The sequence below is a fragment of the Acinonyx jubatus genome, chromosome X (genome assembly GCF_027475565.1).
Source record: "Acinonyx jubatus isolate Ajub_Pintada_27869175 chromosome X, VMU_Ajub_asm_v1.0, whole genome shotgun sequence".
Classification (NCBI taxonomy): Eukaryota; Metazoa; Chordata; class Mammalia; order Carnivora; family Felidae; genus Acinonyx; species Acinonyx jubatus.
In genome coordinates, this window is record NC_069389.1 from 26,467,353 (window position 1) to 26,487,370 (window position 20,018).

A 20,018-nucleotide genomic window follows, 5' to 3' on the forward strand; every position below is an offset into this window, starting at 1 on the left:
TAAATAAATCATATTTATTTATTTATATATAAATAAATCATATATATGTATATTTATATATATACGTATATATACAATTTGATATGTATATATCAATATATATATAAATATATATATACATAAATATATACATAAATATATATATATACATAAATATATATATATATATATATATATATATATATATATATATATATTGCAGGTGTCCCCCGATCACCTAAGCCCATGTCCTCTGCCTGCAGCTCCAAGGAGGCAAAGCCCATCTGCAGTGGATATATATATAAATATATATATAAATATATATAAATAAACATAAATATATAAAAATATATATACGTATATATAATATATATAAATATACATGTATATTTATATATATGTAGATATACGATTTGATATGTATATATGTATCTATATATATACGTGTATATATATAAATATATACGTGTGTATATAAATATATATGCGTGTATATATATATAAATATATACACATGTGTATATATACGATTTGACCCTCACTATAACCCTGTAAGATAATATTACCGTATTTCACTGAATTCAAAACTTCACTGGACGTTAGGCGCACTCTGATTTCAGGGCTTTTATAACTTGGTGGGAGGGACCATGTCTTACATGTGACGAAACGTTACTATTATCCCCATTTTACAGATGAGGATAAAGAGACTGAGTATCTGACCAGCACTTGAACCTAGTCAGCTTAATGCCAGAGTCTTAACCCACATCCCGAGGGAGACAACACCTGGCCCCGAGGCACCCGGAGAAAAATTCAGGCTCTGCAAATCAACTTAGTGCGGCCCAGACCAAGAGAAACAGAAGAGAGAAATCTGTGGCAGTATCAGAAAAACCAGGCAAGCGCTGGCCTGAGTGTTGTAAATGGTTAAGGCAGTGTGAGATGTGGCTTGTAAGTCCAGAAACTGGGGTCCAGTCCCACATCTATTATAACCGTGTGCGTGACCTTGGTAATGTCATTTCACCTTTCTGCACCTATGCTGTGATCGGTTAAAACAAGGGTAGGGGTGGCGTCTTTCAGTGTCTTTTACACTTCTTTTGACTGCAACCCACAGAAGGAAAGTATTTTACATTTTGTTGTAGCACGCACGTATGCACGCGTGCACTCACGTACCCCCACCCTTAACCGAAACCGAAGTGCCGAAACAATACTTAACCTTGCTTGGGCAATGTACTCTGATACTTTCCCATCTCTTCCATTCCATTAAAAAATTGTTGGTTGCAAGTCATTAAACTGATTTCAGCATTCACTAATGAGTACTAAGAAAACAACTCAGATAGAGTCTCCCTTAGCCTCTCTGCAGTTAGGAAATTCTGCAGCATATGGGACTCCTGGGGTGGGGGCGGGAGCCAGAAACCTCAGGAAAGAGAAAGTTGACCCTTTTGCCTTATCAGTAACTCATTTTCTTTTTAATGGGACCGTGTTCTTACTACCTTCAGCAGAAAGTTCTCATTATTAAACCATTTGGCGAATACCACTTTAGGGCAAAGATTCCTATACTATGTTCCATGACATGTTTAGTGAGAAATTAATTGGTATGCCTGAAAAAAGGCTTCCGTAGTCACGTAAGTAGGGAGAAGAGCTCCTGACTTTTCCCTCCTCTTAGCGTTTCGATGTATATTAAAGGCTGCAACAATTCCAACAAAAAAGAAACTTTCTCATCTTTATAAGCTAGTTTCTCCAATCTTATTGACCACAAAACTATTTTTTCAAGGAAGAGTTACTAACATCATACAGAACACTAACGTTCTGAGGAACGTGGCTTGGAAAATCCTACTCTGGGGAATTCTACGACTGGTGAAATATTTTGTTTCAGTTTTAAAATCCCAGTTAGTTAAACATACAGCTTAATATTCGTTTCAGGTGTACAATATAGGGATTTAGCACTTCCATACATCTCTCCTCATCCCAAGTGCCCTCCTTAACCCTCATCACCTATGTAACCCAGCGCCCCCTTCTCCGCACCCCCCATCCCCCGCACCTCCCCTCTGGTAACCATGTTTGTTCTCTACAGTTAAGAGTCTGTTTCTTGATTTGTATCTCTCTCTTTTTTCCCCTTCGCTTGTTTGTTTTGTTTCTTAAACTCCACATCTGGGTGAAATCATATGGTATGTGTCTTTCTCCGACTGACTTATTTCTCTTAGCATAATACTCTCTAGCTCCATCCGTGTGGTCGCAAATGGTAAGATTTCGTAGAACTGGTAAAATCGTAAGGCAACTCTAAGTTCTTTTCACTGTTACAGAAAAATTTCTACCTTTATTCAAATATATAGTTATCCTTGGTGATGTGAAATTTAGAATAGAAGCTCAGAGAACTGAGAAAATTGACACAAAAAAAGAGCTTAAGTTCTTTTTTTTTTTAAGGTTTTAAATTCTTGAAGATAAAGGGTGGACAATTTTCAGAGTACTAGGTCAATAAATACTAGAGTACTTTCTTGATATTGACATATGAAGACGTGGACGCTAATATATGTATAAATGCCAACAGTGTGATTAAAAATTATATACAAATATAATAAATTACATGTATAAATTTATATGATTTTTAAAAATCAAGGTAGTAGAATTTCTCCCTTTTCTTGGTTTAAGTTGCCAAAGTCAATTAAAAGTGGTAGAATATTGGGGCTCCTGGCTGGCTCAGTTGGTGGAACATGCAACTCGTGATCTTGGGGTCATGAGTTCGAGCCCCACATCAGGTGTACAGATTACCTAAGATCTTTTTTAAAAAAAGTGGTAGAATATTAAAGCTGGAATTAAAGGCAAGCTAGTGTCTAGCAATGGATAAGGGTCAGATTTTACAATGTTTTTCTCTTCTCATTTCTCTCAGATCTAAGATAAAAGAAACAACTTCTTTAACAAGTAGAGATTGGGATACCAAGAAGAAACACTGAATACTTTTCTTTAGTAAAAGCCTGCCTCTCTCTACTGATAAAAAAAAAAAGACCGCTGGTAATGTAATTTTCAAAGGGGAATGAGTGTGTGTGTGTGTGTGTGTGTGTGTGTGTGAGAGAGAGAGAGAGAGAGAGAGAGAGAGAGAGAGAGACAGATGAAAGGAGGAGAGAAATGGACAGGGAGAATAAGAGAGAGACAGCGAGCACAATTAGTGGCTCATCTTCATTTCTCTTTGTAATTTCTAAGTCTCAAAGACTTAGTATTATTATTATTCCTAGTAACTTGGAAGCCAGTTAGACATCTATCAAGTCAAATTCATTTACTATGACCTTAGTGGTATTTTTTTTCAAACATATTTTTATTTGTTTTAGGGGAAAAATGGTTGTGCTTTCAGCGAACACAATTTAATGGCCAATAAGTGACTTGGGTGAGGGCCCTGCCTCAAATACGGTTTTGACAGGGCACCCAATTTCTCGAGCAGATTTCTAGAGGTCAGTGTGGCAGCCCATATCAAAAGCCTTACAAATGTAAACAGCCTTTTACAGAGCAGTTCTGTTTTTAGGAATTTATCTTGTAGAAAGAATAGGAGATATTTCCAAAGGTGTATAAAGGATGTTACTCACAGGGTTGGAGAGCATAGTGAAAAATCTGAAATAACTTTCCTGATGAGTAATTAAGAATTGTCTTGGTAAATCTGGTAGAGCCAGACAAGAGAATACTGCCCAGCCATTTAAAAAATTATTCTGTAGAGGAATATTTAAGCACACATAAATATTTTTATTATAGTATATATGTATATATATATACATATATAAAATACTATATACTATATATAATACTATATATATACATATATACATATATCATACTTTATATATATAGTATATAATATATATATTTATATATATTAAAGCAGGTCACAAAATGTTCATGTGTTTTTATCCCTGTTTGGTTTAAAAAGAAAAGTATCTACGGGGCGCCTGGGTGGCTCAGTCGGTTAAGCGTCTGACTTCGGCTCAGGTCATGATCTCGCGGTCCGTGGGTTCGAGCCCCGCGTCGGGCTCTGGGCTGACAGCTCAGAGCCTGGAGCCTGTTTCAGATTCAGTGTCTCCCTCTTTCTCTGACCCTCCCCTGTTCATGCTCTCTCTCTGTCTCAAAAATAAATAAATGTGAAAAAAAAAAAAAGAAAAAAAAAGAAAAGTATCTGAAGTATAGAAAGCACACTTTTTATAGTGGTTATCTCCAAGGGGTGAGATGAAGGGTAATTTTTTTTTCCTGTTTGTACTCTCTGCTTTCCAAAATTTCCTAGAGGGGGCATATAGTACCTCTATAACTTAAAAAAAAAATGGACAGGGGCACGCCTGGGTGGCTCGGTCCATTAAGTGTCCAACTCTTGATCTCACCTCAGGTCTTGATCTCAGGGTCAGGGGTTCAAAAAATAAAATAAAATAAAAATGAAAGAGGACGACACAAAGAAACAGTCCTCATGGAGTCTTTAGTCCCACTGTCCTATTTCTCAAATATCCCTTAAACTGAAGGGCTAATGTTTGCTATCCCTAGGCAGAGCTTCTAAGCATATACTGACATTCCACATGAGTAAGAAATTGGTGGCTTGCGGGGCTGGCTCCACTGAGGCAGGGAAATGGGTGTCTTTATGAGCATCTGTGGCCACCAGCCCGACCTTTGTGGATGTGGGCACTGGTGTGATATTGTTTAAAAGGTGCTGGAATGTTCCACCTGGCCCCTCCCAGTTCTCCCCTCACAGCTCAGAGATTATGGATGGCGTTCTACCAACAGAGACTCATTCCTCAGGCTAATGGCTTTTCACCCTATTAAAATGCAAATAACCCGGGAGAAGTACACATTAAACTCTACCTATCACCTGGGTTAAATAACATATCATTTTCTGAGGAGAGGTTTTAATGGGGAAGACATGGGAATTTGGGTGGGGCAGGCAGAGAGAGAAGACAGGGGGAAATCAATGCACATGGTGTTTGAGGAGTAATGAATATTCATAATAGTAATATTTTCGTTTATGGCTTATGAGTCATCTACAAATATGTTACTGCATTTAATCTCAATGACATCGAAGAGAATGGCAGTCACCAAGGCGAGAGACACATGGAAGCATCCGCTCACATACTTGAAAACGTGAGCAAAGATCTTTTTCCGAACCTATGGAAAATGAAACGGAAAGGAAAGGAAAGGACCAGAACGTGGCAATAAAAGAAGGCAACAGAAGATGAAGGGAGGTCACACAGAATTACTTCCTGTCTATAAAATACATAAATTAAGTAAATGACAGTCCAGTATGGTCATTCATCAGACTCTGGAGCCCACTGGCTTTTGAATCCTGGCTCTGTCAGTCTCTGTGGGACTGTGTGCCTCAACTTCCCCATCTTTAAAATGGGTGGAATCATGGCATCTACCGTATGGGGTGGCACGAGGATTAAATTAGTTCATATTCGTAACATTGCCAGGCAGAAAGTAATTGCCTTAAAGTGATGATTAAGCCCTTATACATCCTCATGTATGAACAAGAAATATGTCAAAGTGTTAACAGATCTTAACTCCATGTGGTAGAAATACGGGTTTTGAAAGAGAAAAAAAAACCCTCAAAACACACATTTTTGTAATCAAAGAAAGAGTGGGAGAAATTAATAACACGAATCAGAGGAAAACAGGAGGTTGGCAACGTAATATGTAAAGTTATATTAATAGGATGTTCCAGTATTAAACCCTCAGTTAACTAAGGCTGTTCCTCTTAGTATGTTGTAAAACGTACAATATTTATCAACAATACATGTGAATAGTATGATTAATGATACACACACAATTGATACAAAATAGGAAAACTAAAATGAGAAGAGTGAATAGCGGTCAAGGATAAATGAGCAATAAGACTGGTTAGGGAAAGGAAACATGATAGGCAGCGCTTCTGACTTTGAGGCAGGAAGTATGTAATGAATTATGTAGAGCTAAAGAATTAGAGATTCCTAGTAACACATATTGAATTATCCTATCATAATTATATAGCATCATAATTACCAGCTTATGAAGTGAATTGCTATACGCAGAACTAAAGACTCAAAAATATTGCCAAAGTTAGCACTTGAGCACACATTGCAGGAAACAATTATGCATTAGCTGAAGCCTGGGCAAAATGATCTAATCGGTCCTCCTCTCCTAACCCTCTGAATTTTCCCACCGAGGTGTATTTCAGGATGATTTATGCCTCCAGTGCGCTTGGCAGAGACGATGGTAATTCAGCTCTTCATTCTTTGCTACCAAGATGCAAGGAAGACATTACACGATGAAAGGTGACAGCGACTTACTGGAAAGGAAGTGCTGGGACGCGGGGCCAAAGTCCCGGTGGGCTTCGTGCAGCTGCCTGATGCGGTCCTCAACGGCCACCTGGGGGGAAGAGGAGAGAAATGATGTCCTCTCATCAGATATAATGAGGAGCAATGAAAACGATGTGTCCTCTTTGGTCGGATCTTTTGAGCCTCGAAAGCTGGGCGACTAAAGCAGCAATGCATAACCCCATTTTTAAAATCGATTTTTAAACGTTTGTTTATTTTGAGAGAGCGCGCGCCCGTGTGCACGAGGCGGGGAGGGGCAGAGAGAGGGAGAGAGAGAATCCCAAGCAGCCTCCACGCAGTGAGAGCGGGGCTTGATCTCACAACCGTGAGATCCTGACCTGAGCTGAAATCAGGAGTGGGACGCTGAACCGACTGAGCCGCCCAGGCGCCCCCCAGAGCCCCGGCTTTACCGTACGGCATCCGAGAGCCCTTTTCATCAAACCAGGGCCAAACAAAAAAAAGATGTGCTTTCTTGGTAATGTGAAAATGAGATTTTTTTCACACTCTGCTCATTGGCAGACACAGACGAACTACTGCTCCAACGAGCATCAAAAATGCCACCTCTAAATCTTCTGTGCAAAGGTTAGGGAGGTTGTCATTCCCCCGTATACTAGATAAGTGAAGGATCCCAGGAATGGCATTTATTTTGCCTTAGTCTATTGTTTTTGACTAACGTTTTTGGGACTCCTATTGGTAGTTAATGGATCATTGATAATTAACGAGTAACCAACAGCTGATTAACACTTCAGCATCAAAGAAGTAGAGGCAAGGCTTAAATATAGCGTAATTACAGAGGAGATAATGAGATCAAAGGCATTTTCAGATTTCAGTTTTTAGTAGACTTGAAAATTACTGCGAGGTAGATCTTCAGGTGGCATGAGATAAAAATTTCCATTCTTTTGTTTTTTTTTTTTTTTTCCTATCAGGTTTTTCTAGAACATACTGATGGTGTCCTGATGGCTTAGTGAATTCCATTCTGGGGAAATGCTTTGCTTTTGTCATCTGGCATTCTGCGGACCAGGCACCAGGGGTGGCCCCAGGCACGCGAGCTTCACAAATCTGGATCTTAATTTGGTTCTGAACAGCCCGTGGTCGACAAGGGGTTGGTCAGCTCCTGCCCAGAGCCAGCAAAGCTCCAGTTGGTTCACTCCTCTGGTGTAGCTAATGCCCAAGGGATAAAAGAGATATTAGACAAGATCAGAAAAGTGGCTAAGGGAGTCTGGTCTAAAGCCGGCCAATCTCGCAATATCAGTCAAGGGCCTAACACAGATTCAGAACAACCTTCTGTTTTCACTTTCTCCTAGCCTTGCACATCTTTGCTTGGAACAAATATTTGGAAAAGCATGTGGAGGTTCCCAAACGCGCAGGATGTGCTTCACTGTGACGCACGCAAAAGCGTGAGGCGCATCTCAAACCTCCCTTCCCGGCCCTACGGCCCCGCACCGTCCGCCACGCTCAGCTGTCCTGTCCTGCAATGTTCCATCCAATTTAACACCCGTGTGACTTGTTTTGGTTGCTGCTCCTCTCTGCAACGTTCTTCTCCCCCTTCGCTCCCAGTTCCAGTCTTTTCTATGTTTCTATGTCTACTTTCCAATCCCCCGGGTTGGAAGGAATCGCTTCCTCGGCATCCTCGAGGCTCACAGTGTCTCCTTGGAGCATTTCTGTCATACTGTCTGTTGTAGTTGCAGGGACAGGACTTATCTCCTGCGATGCCACGTGAAATCCCCGATAGCCAGGACCATCCCTTGCTTGTCCCGCCTTCCCTCCCCACCCTCTTGCAGGGCGCACTGAACCCTGCACACGGTAAGTGGGTCACAAGTGCTTAATGACTAGTTGACCAAACCAATGTGTACGTGTGACAGAGAGACGCCCAGAAAGACAGATATGGAAGAAGAAACAGGAACGTGAACTAACACCGCCTGCAAGCTGAACGTCCCTGGGTATGTTATTCCACCATTAACTTTCCTTGTGGGTAAAATGGGACAACATGACCCACCTCACAGAACTTTTCGTGGGAAGTAGCTAAGACACGGGCAACGGTGGGCCTCGTTTCTTCCACATGGTGATTGCTCAATAAATGTTAACAGCTATTGTTATCGTTGCTGTTATGATTCGTACATGGAAAGGATAGGTTATCGTGGGCAAGGCAATACATACATCACAAAAATGGCTGATATTTATTAAGCATTCTGTTCATGACAAGAGGAATTAACTTACTTAATTTTCACAGTAACTCGGTGCAAGTAATATTATCTGGGGGTGCCTGGGGAGCTCGGTCAGTTAGGTGTCCAACTCTCGACTTCGGCTCAGGTCACGATCTCGTGGTTCGTGGATTCGAGCCCTGTGTCGGGCTCTGGGCTGACAGTGCAGAGCCTACTTGGGATTCTCTGCCTCCCTCTTTCTTTGCCCGTCCTCTGCGCTCCCTCTCTCCCTCTCTCTCTCGCTCAAAAATAAACATTAAAAAAAGAAGTAATATATCTTCCTACTTGAATGATGTAGAAGCTGAAGCACGAGAGGTTAAAAAACAACAACACAACTTGCCTACGTTTAAATAGTTAGTAGATTGGCAGAGCCAAGATTCAAACTCATTCAGTCTGACTCTTGGTCTTTAACTGCTATTTTAGAGATCAAAGTCAAACGAAAAGTATTTTAGAGATATTCAATATGCAGCTGGCCTTTCAATTTACCGACTGCAGAAGAGATCTAGTGTCCATATCTATGAAAGTTTAGTCACTGGTATCTTTTATGACCCAAAGCAAGGTCAGTTCCCGGTCATGAAGAATGTGATGGCATAAGATTACGGAGAACACGCGCAAAGGCATGTTTAGAAGGACATCATTATTTCTAAATGCAGAATGGGTCATCTCATGAACAAAGTAACCAAGAGATGGCTGTGAAAGTTCGGGGGTGGGGAAGAGTGGATGAGGAGGCCACATGGGAGTGGACAGTGACCAGCGATCTTTTCATGTCCCGAGAAAGAAATCCCATGGGGGACATGTGGTAAAGGAGCATGACTGTGTCACAGACCCTGTCCCCTGGTGGTAATGTTAGCAGATTCATAGCGACCAGGGGGAGGCAGCATCTGAGTCCATTAGAGGCCCCTCATCTCGAAGGTTGCTTTCTTCCTCTGTAAGGTGAACTCCACAGGTAATTTCCAGGGTATACCCGATATTGTCAAGAAATGAAAAGGAGACAGAAGTGAATTCCCTTCCCTATAACTCAAAGTTAGGAAAATGCATGAGAGAGACTGAAATTAAAAATGCGTCACGTAATGAAATGAACACTTCAGGAAACAGTCTTAAAATAACTAAAGAATTAAGCGTAAAATATTTCTTTTCACAAATTATCCTTGGAGAAAGGTATTGCATGGATTGAATGCACAAGTGAATAAACAAAGACATCATTTTAAGACAGAGAAAAAACTTGAAGGCACACTGTAGCTACCTAAGAACAAAGGCACTTTATTCTGTGAGCAATTAGGCAAGGAAATGAAAGTTGATAAACTTTTGAAACAATAACCTCCATGCATTAGACCTTTCTAACTGGCCGTGTTTTTAAGCTATATCAAGTACTATATACAGGCTAGGAAGCAAACACCACAAATTATACACTACAATCCTGCGTTCTGGCCCAATTCATTTTTTTAAATGTTTATTTATCGGGGCGCCTGGGTGGCGCAGTCGGTTAAGCGTCCGACTTCAGCCAGGTCACGATCTCGCGGTCCGGGAGTTCGAGCCCTGCGTCAGGCTCTGGGCTGATGGCTCGGAGCCTGGAGCCTGTTTCCGATTCTGTGTCTCCCTCTTTCTCTGCCCCTCCCCCATTCATGCTCTGTCTCTCTCTGTCCCAAAAAGAAATAAAAACGTTAAATGTTTATTTATTGATTTTGAGAGAGAGAGAGACAGAGACAGAAAGAGTGAGCAGGGAAGGGACAGACAGAGAGGGAGAGAGAGAGATTCCCAAGGAGGCTCCACGCTGTCAGCGCAGAGCCCGACGTGGGGCTTGAACCCGTGACTCATGAGATCACGATCTGAGCAGAAACCAAGAGTCGGACACTTACTTATCTGAATGAGCCACCCTGGCAACACACAATTCATTCTTTACTCGGTGAATTCCCTGATCATGTGACAAGTATTTGCTAATACTGAAAGAGACACACAAGGAGAAAATGCTGTAGTCTCTGATCTTTGGAAGCATAAAGGCTTGGAGGTGAGGAGGAGGGATTAGCCGAGGAAAGGCCTGGGGCAGAACACAGCTGTTGGAGAGGGCGGTAAGGTACAGTGAACTACCTAACCTGGAACCAGAGACGCAAACCAAGGCTCTCCAGACTCTGCGGCTCAGGATTTTCCTGGCAAGGCCAAGGGAACCAGGGAAGATTTCTGTGCACTGACTCATGATTTGAGAAAGCAGCTCAGGTTTGGGCAGGTTGCGATCACCTAGGTGTGGGGTGACATGCGTTGGAATGAAGACCGTGTGGCCCTGAATGGGAGGGAAGGCAGATAAGGAGGTATTCGGAAAGAAGGAGGAACTGGTTAATTTTTGGTGTTGGAGCTTAATTTCTGAAGAGGCAAACAGCCTTCCAGGGTGGAAGGCTAGGACAGTGAGGATATTGCCGATGGGACTATGGCAATTCCAAAGGGATTCCTACTGCATACGGCAGTAGGAATTCCTCTGGAACAGGATGCAATGGACCTAACAGTGAGAGTTTTGCTGGCGAGGTCATGTAGAGCCAGGTGAAGAAGAACAATTTGTCTCCGTCACTAAAGGAAGGAATGGCAAGCGAGAATACAAGGGGCAGGGGTGACATTAGAAGGTGAGCAAGGCAGGAAGAGCCAGAGGAATTTAATTAGAATTATTTAAGGAGATAGAAAGAACCCAATTTCTTCTGAATTAATAGGCAATACCTCTGTTTCCTTTTATGAAAAGAAACACAAGCGTAACGTCTTCTGGGAAGATCCTGTATCTACTATTAGATAATAGATCAGGAAAGCTTAGAACTCGAAGAATCCTTACCTATTGATACACAAGAGTCTATTCTTTAGAAGTATCCCAGATGGGCAAAAAACTGCCATCTGCTCCTTAAGTACTCATAATCTAATTTGCAGTATTCCTCAGTAAAATCATGTCGGAGAAAATTTAAAAAAAGGTCTTTTTTTTTTTTTCATATGCTCTGTGAGGACAGGGACACATCTTTCTGTTCCTACTATATCCCCGGTGGCTAGCACAGTACCCGGCATATAGCAGGTACTCTAATTATTAGTTGAATGAATTAATGTACAGATTATTTGAGAATTGTCACCCTAACAACTCCATTTTGCATGAAGAATTCTCTATCGTGAGATTTCCAGTACAATTTTTGGAAAGACCCCCCCCCCTTCCTTTTTTCCCTCCTTCTTCTTTTTTTCAAAAGTTCGTTTGAGAGAGAGAGAGCGTGCACGAACGGGGGAGGGGAAGAGAGAGAGAGAGAGAGAGAGAGAGAGAGAGAGAGAGGGAGAGAGAATCCCAAGCAAGCTCCACGCTGTCAGTGCGGAGCCTGACATGGGCTTGATCCCATGAACCGTAAGATGATGACCTAAGCCAAAATCCAGAGTCAGACACATACACGACCGAGCCATGTGGGCGCCCCTCTTTCCTTCCTTCTTGATGATCAAAGTGTAAAAAAGAAAAGAAGAAAACCATTTACATTTATTGGGCCTACAATACTGGACCCAAACATTTTAAAATAATTTGCAAGACAGACCAAGAGCCCCAATCTCCTGCCTATTTGTTTTACTCTCATTTTTAGAGAATCATATTCGAGAACTCTGAGGACTCTTGTTATTTGCCTTTGCTTTCTCATCTCAGATGAGTTGTACAGGCAGCGTACTGTTTCCAGAGACCTCCCTTCTTTCGTGCCAAGGGACGTTTCTTCATTCATTCACAAGATACAAGAATGTAAGTTACTTGCCCGTGAAGACAGAGATGTTGATTATCTTATTCGTAGTTTAGTCCAGGGCCTAATACCTAGGAGATGGTCAACAAATATTTGATCAATGTGATGAGTGGAAATACTCCTTGAGTTCCTGTTATCTGTTAGGTACTATATACCTAGTAGTAAGTATGAGTATCGTAGACTGGAGAGCAACATTTTGGGGATGATGAATGAACACCAAGTCATTCAACTAGATTAATGATAACACATTCTCTTCCCAGCTGTGACTATTTCCCAAAGCTCAGTCCATGCTTCTGTGCGTTCTGAAGGATATCCTCATTTCATTTTTGTCCAAAGTTGCTTTAAATAAGTCAAAAAGAAGGGAAAAGGAGAGAGAGCATTGGGGCTTCCAGAAATGATTTCAAGTAAATTTATCTACGTGCAAATGTTACTAAGCTTTATTTTCAGTTCTCAAGGGCTTCCACTTTTTCTTTTGACCTGTTAATTACTTTCACGTTTTCGTCTGCACTGGACGTTTCAGGAGAGCCAACGGGTCCCTCCTGATGTGGCAATACATTGCTAAACAATGTGATTTCTTCCTAGTGTCCAAGCGCTCTTACGGGCACTATGTGCATAAATCATGTTTACTCCAGTCTTGGGAAACAATGTAACTCGGTGTGTAGGTTTTGATTTTCTGGCTCTCAGTTTGTCTAGACCTTTGATAAATATCCATAGGCATGCAAGAACCAGACTTCACACCTACACTAATGAGCCCATAAAAAACCCCACAACCCTCTCCTGGTGCTGTGATGATCGTGAATAAACCATGCACATGCATGCAAATGACTCTCTACAGTCTATTCGTGAGTTTTCGTACCGAAATCTTATAGTGTGTACAGTTTTCTGCATGCATGTGTCTGTGTTGGGGAGGCCTTCCTAACTCATCTTACTTCCAAATCCTGACTTGTGATACTCATAAATGTATGCCCAAACATTATCCTGGAAACTCTCTTGGGGTTTACTACGGTGTCCATTAAAATCCTTTCAACTAATTATAATCCTTTTCAGTTAAAATCCATTGTTCGAATTCTGATTAGTTTTGAGTTGTGACTGAAACAAATGGTCTCAGACAACATTTGGAATGAGAGCTTGTGATGGGTACAGCTCAGCGGCTGAGGTCTCTTTCCCTTGACTTTCTTTATGTGTTTTCTTGACATTGAGACACTTAGGAGTTAAAAAGAGTTTCTAGCATTTGACTTCAGAAGAGATCATAGGAAAGCAACCTATGCTGACCGAAGGCTCACTCTGAGTACGAGCATAGTTATTAGTTGATTTTGTGTGACTTATAGCATGGATGCTAATGTGTGCCATCCGAGACCATCATGAATCCACCTGTCTTCATGTTCCTCTCTGAGAGCTTTCCTCCCCCTTCTATTTTATATTTTTGTGTTGATCCCTTTCTTTCTTAATCTCTCTTTCTAAAAAAATTTTAGATTGAGTGCATTCACGTACACAAATTGGGGAGGGGGAGGGAGAGGGAGAGGGAGAGAGGGAGAGAGAGAGAGAGAGAGAGAGAGAGGGAGAGAGAGAGAATCTTAAGCAGGCTCTACACTCAGCACAGAGCCTGACTCGGGGCTTGATCCCACGACCCTGGGATCATGACTTGAGCTGCAATCAACCTACTGAGCCAGACAGGTGCACCTTTTCTTTCTAAATCTTTGACTCCTTTGCTTATTCTCTGCTTTCCCTTTGTTTTCTCCTCCACTCACCTCTCCACCTCCCACTAGCCCTTCCCAAATGTGTTCTATACAACCTACCAGCAAAGCACAGAGACTCCCAAACAGAGCCTAAAAGGATGTAGGTGTACCTGTGCCAGACAGGTGAGGCATTATGTCACTGGGAGCCTAGCCTCGAGCCAGCTGATGGGTGACACAATTTGCCGCTCCCAAATATGCCTAAGGATTATTTAAACTCATTATTATTTTTTTAATGTTTATTTATTTTTCGGAGAGAGACAGTGACAGAGAGAGAGCAGGGGAAGGGCAGAGAGAGGGACACAGAGGATGTGAAGCAGGTTTCTTGCTGGGAACAGAGAGCCCAAAGTGAGACTCGAACTCATTAACCGCAAGATCATGACCTGAGCTAAAGTCTGATGCTTAATGGACTGAGCCACCCAGGCGCCCCTAAATTCATTATTTTTAAGAAACAGTAGGTACCGTAGAAGCTTAGACACCAGTAGAAGTTACCCTTTTGTAGGAGACATTTACATTTCTAAGAGAAATCTGCATTTTAAGTGTGTCTCCTGCTCTGTACCAGGAAGAGAAGTACGACTAAATCTCTAGAAACCCTTATCAACGGAGAAAGCACAACTTAAATCTGCCTAGGAACCTTACTCTTGTTTACTGTGCTGTTCCTGGCAACCTCCCATAACTGCACACCCCCCCCCCCCCGCCCCGCAACGCCCCAGCATCTTTCTTTTGTCCTCAGCGGAAAGTGGTATTTAAGGCAGTGGCTTGAGCCACTTCGATGAGTTACTCAGTTTTCCTGGGTCTCTCCCAGGCATACATGTTATTTAACTCCTGCTTGCTTTTCTCCTGTTAATCTGTCTTTTATTACCGGAGGTCTCCACCAAGAACCTAGAAGGATAGAGGGAAAATTATTTTTCCGCTCCTGCATAGCCAATCGCTTCTCTAGGAACATCATTCCCCCTAATTCTGATGAACATCTCCATCCGCTGGGGAGCACGGGAGGACAAACACCAAGCCCTTTGTCCATTGTTAAGCCTTCAGCTTTCACCTCCCTGATTTCTCAAATGCACCTTGGAAGGGTGTCTACTGATTTTCAGACTTGTGCCAACGATTCATCCTGTGATAATGGAGTCGGGTTATATCAACATTAAGTTGACTTCACAGACCCAAGTACCTTCAGGGTATCATTAAGTTTAATTCAGAAAAGCAGCAATCAACCTCCCATCCTGCTTCCTTTGTCAAAATCTCCAGTTTTGGTCGCAACTATAGACTGTTACAAAAAAACGTGATGGGAAGGGAAGAGATCATAGGAAGCATTTCTTTTTTTTTTTTTTTTTTTCCCTTTGGTCTCAAAGAGATAAAAGTTGAATGACTCTGCTTGGCTGATGTAACTTGATGCAGATTTTATCTTAAAAAATAGGTTTCCCTTTTAAAAGCTTTCCTAATGTATCTCATGATTTGCAGCAGGAACTAAAGTCAAGTGGCTCGCACCTTGCAACACCGTTACTCACATTAAATCATTTACCTATCAGTCCCAGCTATTTATTCTTGAGCTTGTATTTGTCCCGCATTTGGAAGATACCATTCTCACAGAAATTTCCCGAGGCCGCTGTAGCATTCCCTTCCGGGGGCATTTTGGGCCCTAAGTAGCATAATGCTCACATGGTAATTACATAATTATCCTGGCTGGTGTTAGAACACGGGAGTGTTCCCAAGGACCAGAAGTGGCAATTTGAAATAATTATCAAGGGACTACATCAGAACCGGTACCGCCTGAAAAAAAAGATACAACGTATATAGCTGTGAGCAAATCGTCCTAAAATACGAAATCAGGAGAACAAATGAAAAAAAAAAAAAAACGATCCAGCGCCAGTAACCGGACCTATTTTTGTTTCATGGCGAAACCCTTCTATTTTGGGCAATGATATACCTGCGAGTTTTCAGTGTGTTCTACTCGTTGCCTTTATAATAATGGCCCGGAAGGAGGATTTGCTCAAATATGCGCACAACAATCGTTACCCAAGGAAATCCACATTCCTTAAATCCCAAGCTACCCACAGCATTTCCAAAGCTTCCCGACCTCGACTCCCTTCACGGTTAATTCGACCGTGGATCCAAGAACCTTGTCCGCGGATCCAAGAACCTTGTGTGCCAGGAGCCCCTGTTGGCGGTGCCCGGCTCTCCTCCCGGCCACTGAAAAGCGCCTTTCTCTGCTCTCACTGAGGCAGGGTTGCCAAAACAGGACCACGTCTTTCGCTACAAATCAATAAACCGGAAGGTCTCATCCACTGCACTTGACAATTCTACAGCATTCAGTCCTTCTCTCTCCTTTGCATATCAGAAGACAGGGCAGGAGTTAAATGAAGAAGTACACTTTAGGTTTCTTAACGAAGGCCAGAGGATAGCGCAACGGCCCTCTACCGTGTCTTGGCATGGATTTGCCAGAACTGGAGGTAAACTGGACGTGTCCTCACTCCCTGTAGTCTCTCTGCCTGGCCTTCTTTACACTCTCCAGGCTCAGCCCTCTCTTCCTCTCTCCCCCTGCCTCCCTCCTCCTTCACCACACCTCACCCCAACCCCGGAGGTGGTTTATAATCTCCTTGAACAGTCCTAACACTTCCCCGAACTAGTGGGGACATTTTCACTTGAAATCTAAACTAAAGCTTGCTTTCTTTCTTTCTTTCTTCCTTCCTTCCTTTCTTTCTTTCTTTTTTAATGTGGCTTTACACGGTGCAGAAAACCACAGGGAAAAAAAACCCCTCGAAAATACAAGGTGATCTTTTATAGGAGAAACAAAAGATCAAATTTCTAGGTCATCACGGAAGTAGGTATACATACTTCCTTGAGCAATAATCTGAAGTACTTTATGAGATTCTTCCTTTCACTAAAGCAAGAAATCCTAAAATCCATCAGGATATGTGCACTGTGCCTTGACTTTCTTTTTAATCCTCAAGTGAAACCAACACAGTAAAGTGTAATAAAAATGCATATAGCCCCAGGCTTTGTGCCTTAGCAAAGAGAGAAAAAATAAGCTTCTTGACTTAATATGTCTACTGTGAATAATCAGCCACCGCATTTGGGGATCTTGCTTTATAATCTTAATGCAGAACAGTGAACTCCATGTTCATGGTATGACAAGAATAAAGGATTTTTTTTCTTTCTTTCAAAAAAAAAAAAAAGACTTCCCCCGTTTCCCAAACCAGATACATGTGTCAACTTAAAAGAAATGAAACCAGGGGCTGAAATCTCTTGAGCTTTATTAATACGTTCTCTGCATTTTCCCTGAAGTTGTCAATGAAGTGTGGGCAAGGAAAGAGAGCGGCCCTAGGCTGGGCAAGGATGTGGCTAACATTCATTCTGGAAGCCTTCTCAGCCCCGGTCCCAGATGTTTAGCCCGTCCGTCCCAAGGACTGGCTCCTAGCTGATTAATAAACATTCCCAGGAAGATCAATGATTGCTCCTAACAGGCTTCCAGTAACCACAGCTGTGAATATTTGCATTTAAGAGCAACTTTAATTAAATAATTAAGCAATTAATTACTCAAATACTTATTGAGTGCTTGTAAGACACTTTGTTAGGAGAGGAAGGAGAAAAATAAATAAATAAAAAGCCAAGGAGCCTATTTTTAATGCATTTACGGATTAGATATTTACAAATAGGCATCACGAAATAGCACGGGAAAGATTTTAATGTACCGCGGTCATTCTCCAATTTGACCGTGCGTCACCACTACCTGAGAAGTTTCTAAAAAACAGATGCTTAACTCTTCTCTAGAATTTCTATTTTTTAAAGTTTATTTATTTTGAGAGCGCGAGGGAGAGCGAGTGCACACTTGCACACGCGTGCAAGTGGTGGAGGGGCCGAGAGAGAGAGAGAGAGAGAGAGAGAGAGTCCCAAGCAGGTTCTGCGTGAAGCCCAATACGGGGTTCGATCTCACCAAATTGTGAGATCATGACCTGAGCTGAGATCAAGAGTCAGACACTTAACTGACTGAGCCACCCAGGTGCTCCTTCTCTAGACTTTCTGACTTAGTCCACTTGGGACTGGGCTTGAGAAGCCATACCTTCCTTTAAAGCTCCACCAGGGACTCTGACATCTAGCCTGTTTGGGGAGCCACTGGTAGAGTGGAAAGGCCACAAGTTCTACGGGTCAGTAAGACTGAGTCAGCACCCCTTACTGGCTCTGAGACCTTCAGCATCTCATCTAACCTTAGTTTCCTAATCTGTGAACAGAAGTACTCAGTAACAGCAACAGCAAACCAGCCATGGCAACCTTCACTGTGTTCCAAGCGCCATGCTTCTGTTTTCTAGGTAGACTTCATTTAAGGTTCTCCTATCCTTACTAGTAACATTTTCATCTTTTACATTAAATTTTTTAAACAAAAAATATCACGGTCAGAGTGGTGTTTTAGGATGAACGGAACCATGGAACAAGTGTAGGAAGGATCAACAGCCAGGGAGAAAAACAAGAGTATTATAGATCATGATGGATCATATGTAAGGGTCCTAGAGAGAAGGAGGAGTCCAGGAGACTGCAGACTTTCATCCTCGGTGACAAGGACACGTGTATAAATCGGGAGGGACCACCAGTGCGTTGGGGCAGAGTTCCATATGACAAACCAAAGCAGTCCATCGAGAGCGCTGTTGAACAAAGACTAGATTGAACGATGGAAAAGTTACAGAGGGGGTGGCCGTGAATTCTCCTCAAAGCCCCTCACATCATTCATCCTGATGTTAGCAAGATTTCTGCTTGGGCAGAAATACTGTATTTGACTGAAAAAGACAACACGTAAAACATGTAACAGCATCGGCTGCAAAGTAAGCACCGAGTAGATGGGAGCTGTTACTTGCCCGGGTTAAAAGATGTGGACCAGAGCAAAATAGGGGTGGGGGGGGGGGTAAATTTGGCAGACATACCCCTGTGGAAAGTTCCAGATCTAACTTACGTCTTTTTATAATAAATACACAAGTCGGCCAGTTGGGGATAGCTAGGTGATTTCTATCTTTTAGCAGAGCCTAAACAAGTCTCGAGTGGAGAGCATGAACGGTGAGCTCAAGAATCAATTATTCTACAAGCATTTCCAAGTGCTGGTATAGACACTGTACGGGGTGTTCATCTTGTGGAGGGTGGCGAAGACAGGGCATGGGACACTCCTGCTCTCAAGAACCTGTGTCTTATGGGAAGAACACTGCATACAGGACAAATCAGAAACTCTTAAGTGCTGGTCTCTGTGTTACTGACCAATACAAGCATTCCCAATTTCTAGAAGTGAGAAAGCCACGAGGCCTAGAATAGTCTGGAAGGCTTCACAAAGGAGGTGACACACCCTAGATCAACCTAGAGTCTTTGTAGCTTAGCATCTCGCGTCCCCTGAGGAGGATTATGTTGAACAGGCATTTTGTATACCATGACTGACATCATCTTAATGGATTAAAGATTCCCCAGATTTCACACAGTATTGCTTCTATGGTTGAGTTTTTCTTTTATTTTGGTAAGCAAACACTTCGTGGCTCTCCTCCCTTCTTTTGAGCATCTCGCATTTGTTTGCCAAGAGCCTTCAAAGTATACTGACCAGAATGGTTTGTTTTCTTGTCTTTTCTTTACTATGTCCCAATAGAGGTATATACCGGCCCTACTTGAAAACGATCTTCTTGCACTGATAACAAACTTTCTTCTAGACTTTTCCTAAAGTAATGTTAAACCTCATTCATAGAACTTTGAACATCTAGTCCTTGATCTAGGATTGAACACACATTTCACATCTTCGAAAAAACTTTTTTTTTGCTAGTTGATCTTTTTATCCCTTCAGGCTTTTGTTGTGTTATTTTTCAGTAGAAATCCCAGAAAGAAAACTATGTTATTGCACAGGAGGACGTGTGGCAGTAAATTTCTGCAGCTTTCACTCTAATTTGGAGCTTTTAATATTTCAATCTGAGCTGGCACTGACCTCTAACTTTGTAAGATGTACAAAAGACAGAATACCTCGGAGTAAGCTTTCAGAGTCAACAAATCCACAGCGCAGGGATATTTAAACAGATCAGAAACTAGTATTTTAAAATAATACTTTCATAAGGC

At 42.0% G+C, this 20,018-nt stretch overlaps 1 protein-coding gene across 18 annotated transcripts in view; it reads right to left on the reverse strand.

Moving 5' to 3' along the window:
- The window catches only part of DMD (dystrophin), a 2,092,562-nt gene that overhangs the window by 222,769 nt on the left and 1,849,775 nt on the right, over positions 1-20,018 (reverse strand). For all 18 annotated transcript variants that reach the window (XM_053201917.1, XM_053201921.1, XM_053201923.1 and 15 more), the window contains one exon: positions 6,261-6,339. In XM_053201917.1, coding sequence (XP_053057892.1) covers positions 6,261-6,339 — 79 coding nt within the window. The remainder of the gene's footprint in view (positions 1-6,260; positions 6,340-20,018) is intronic.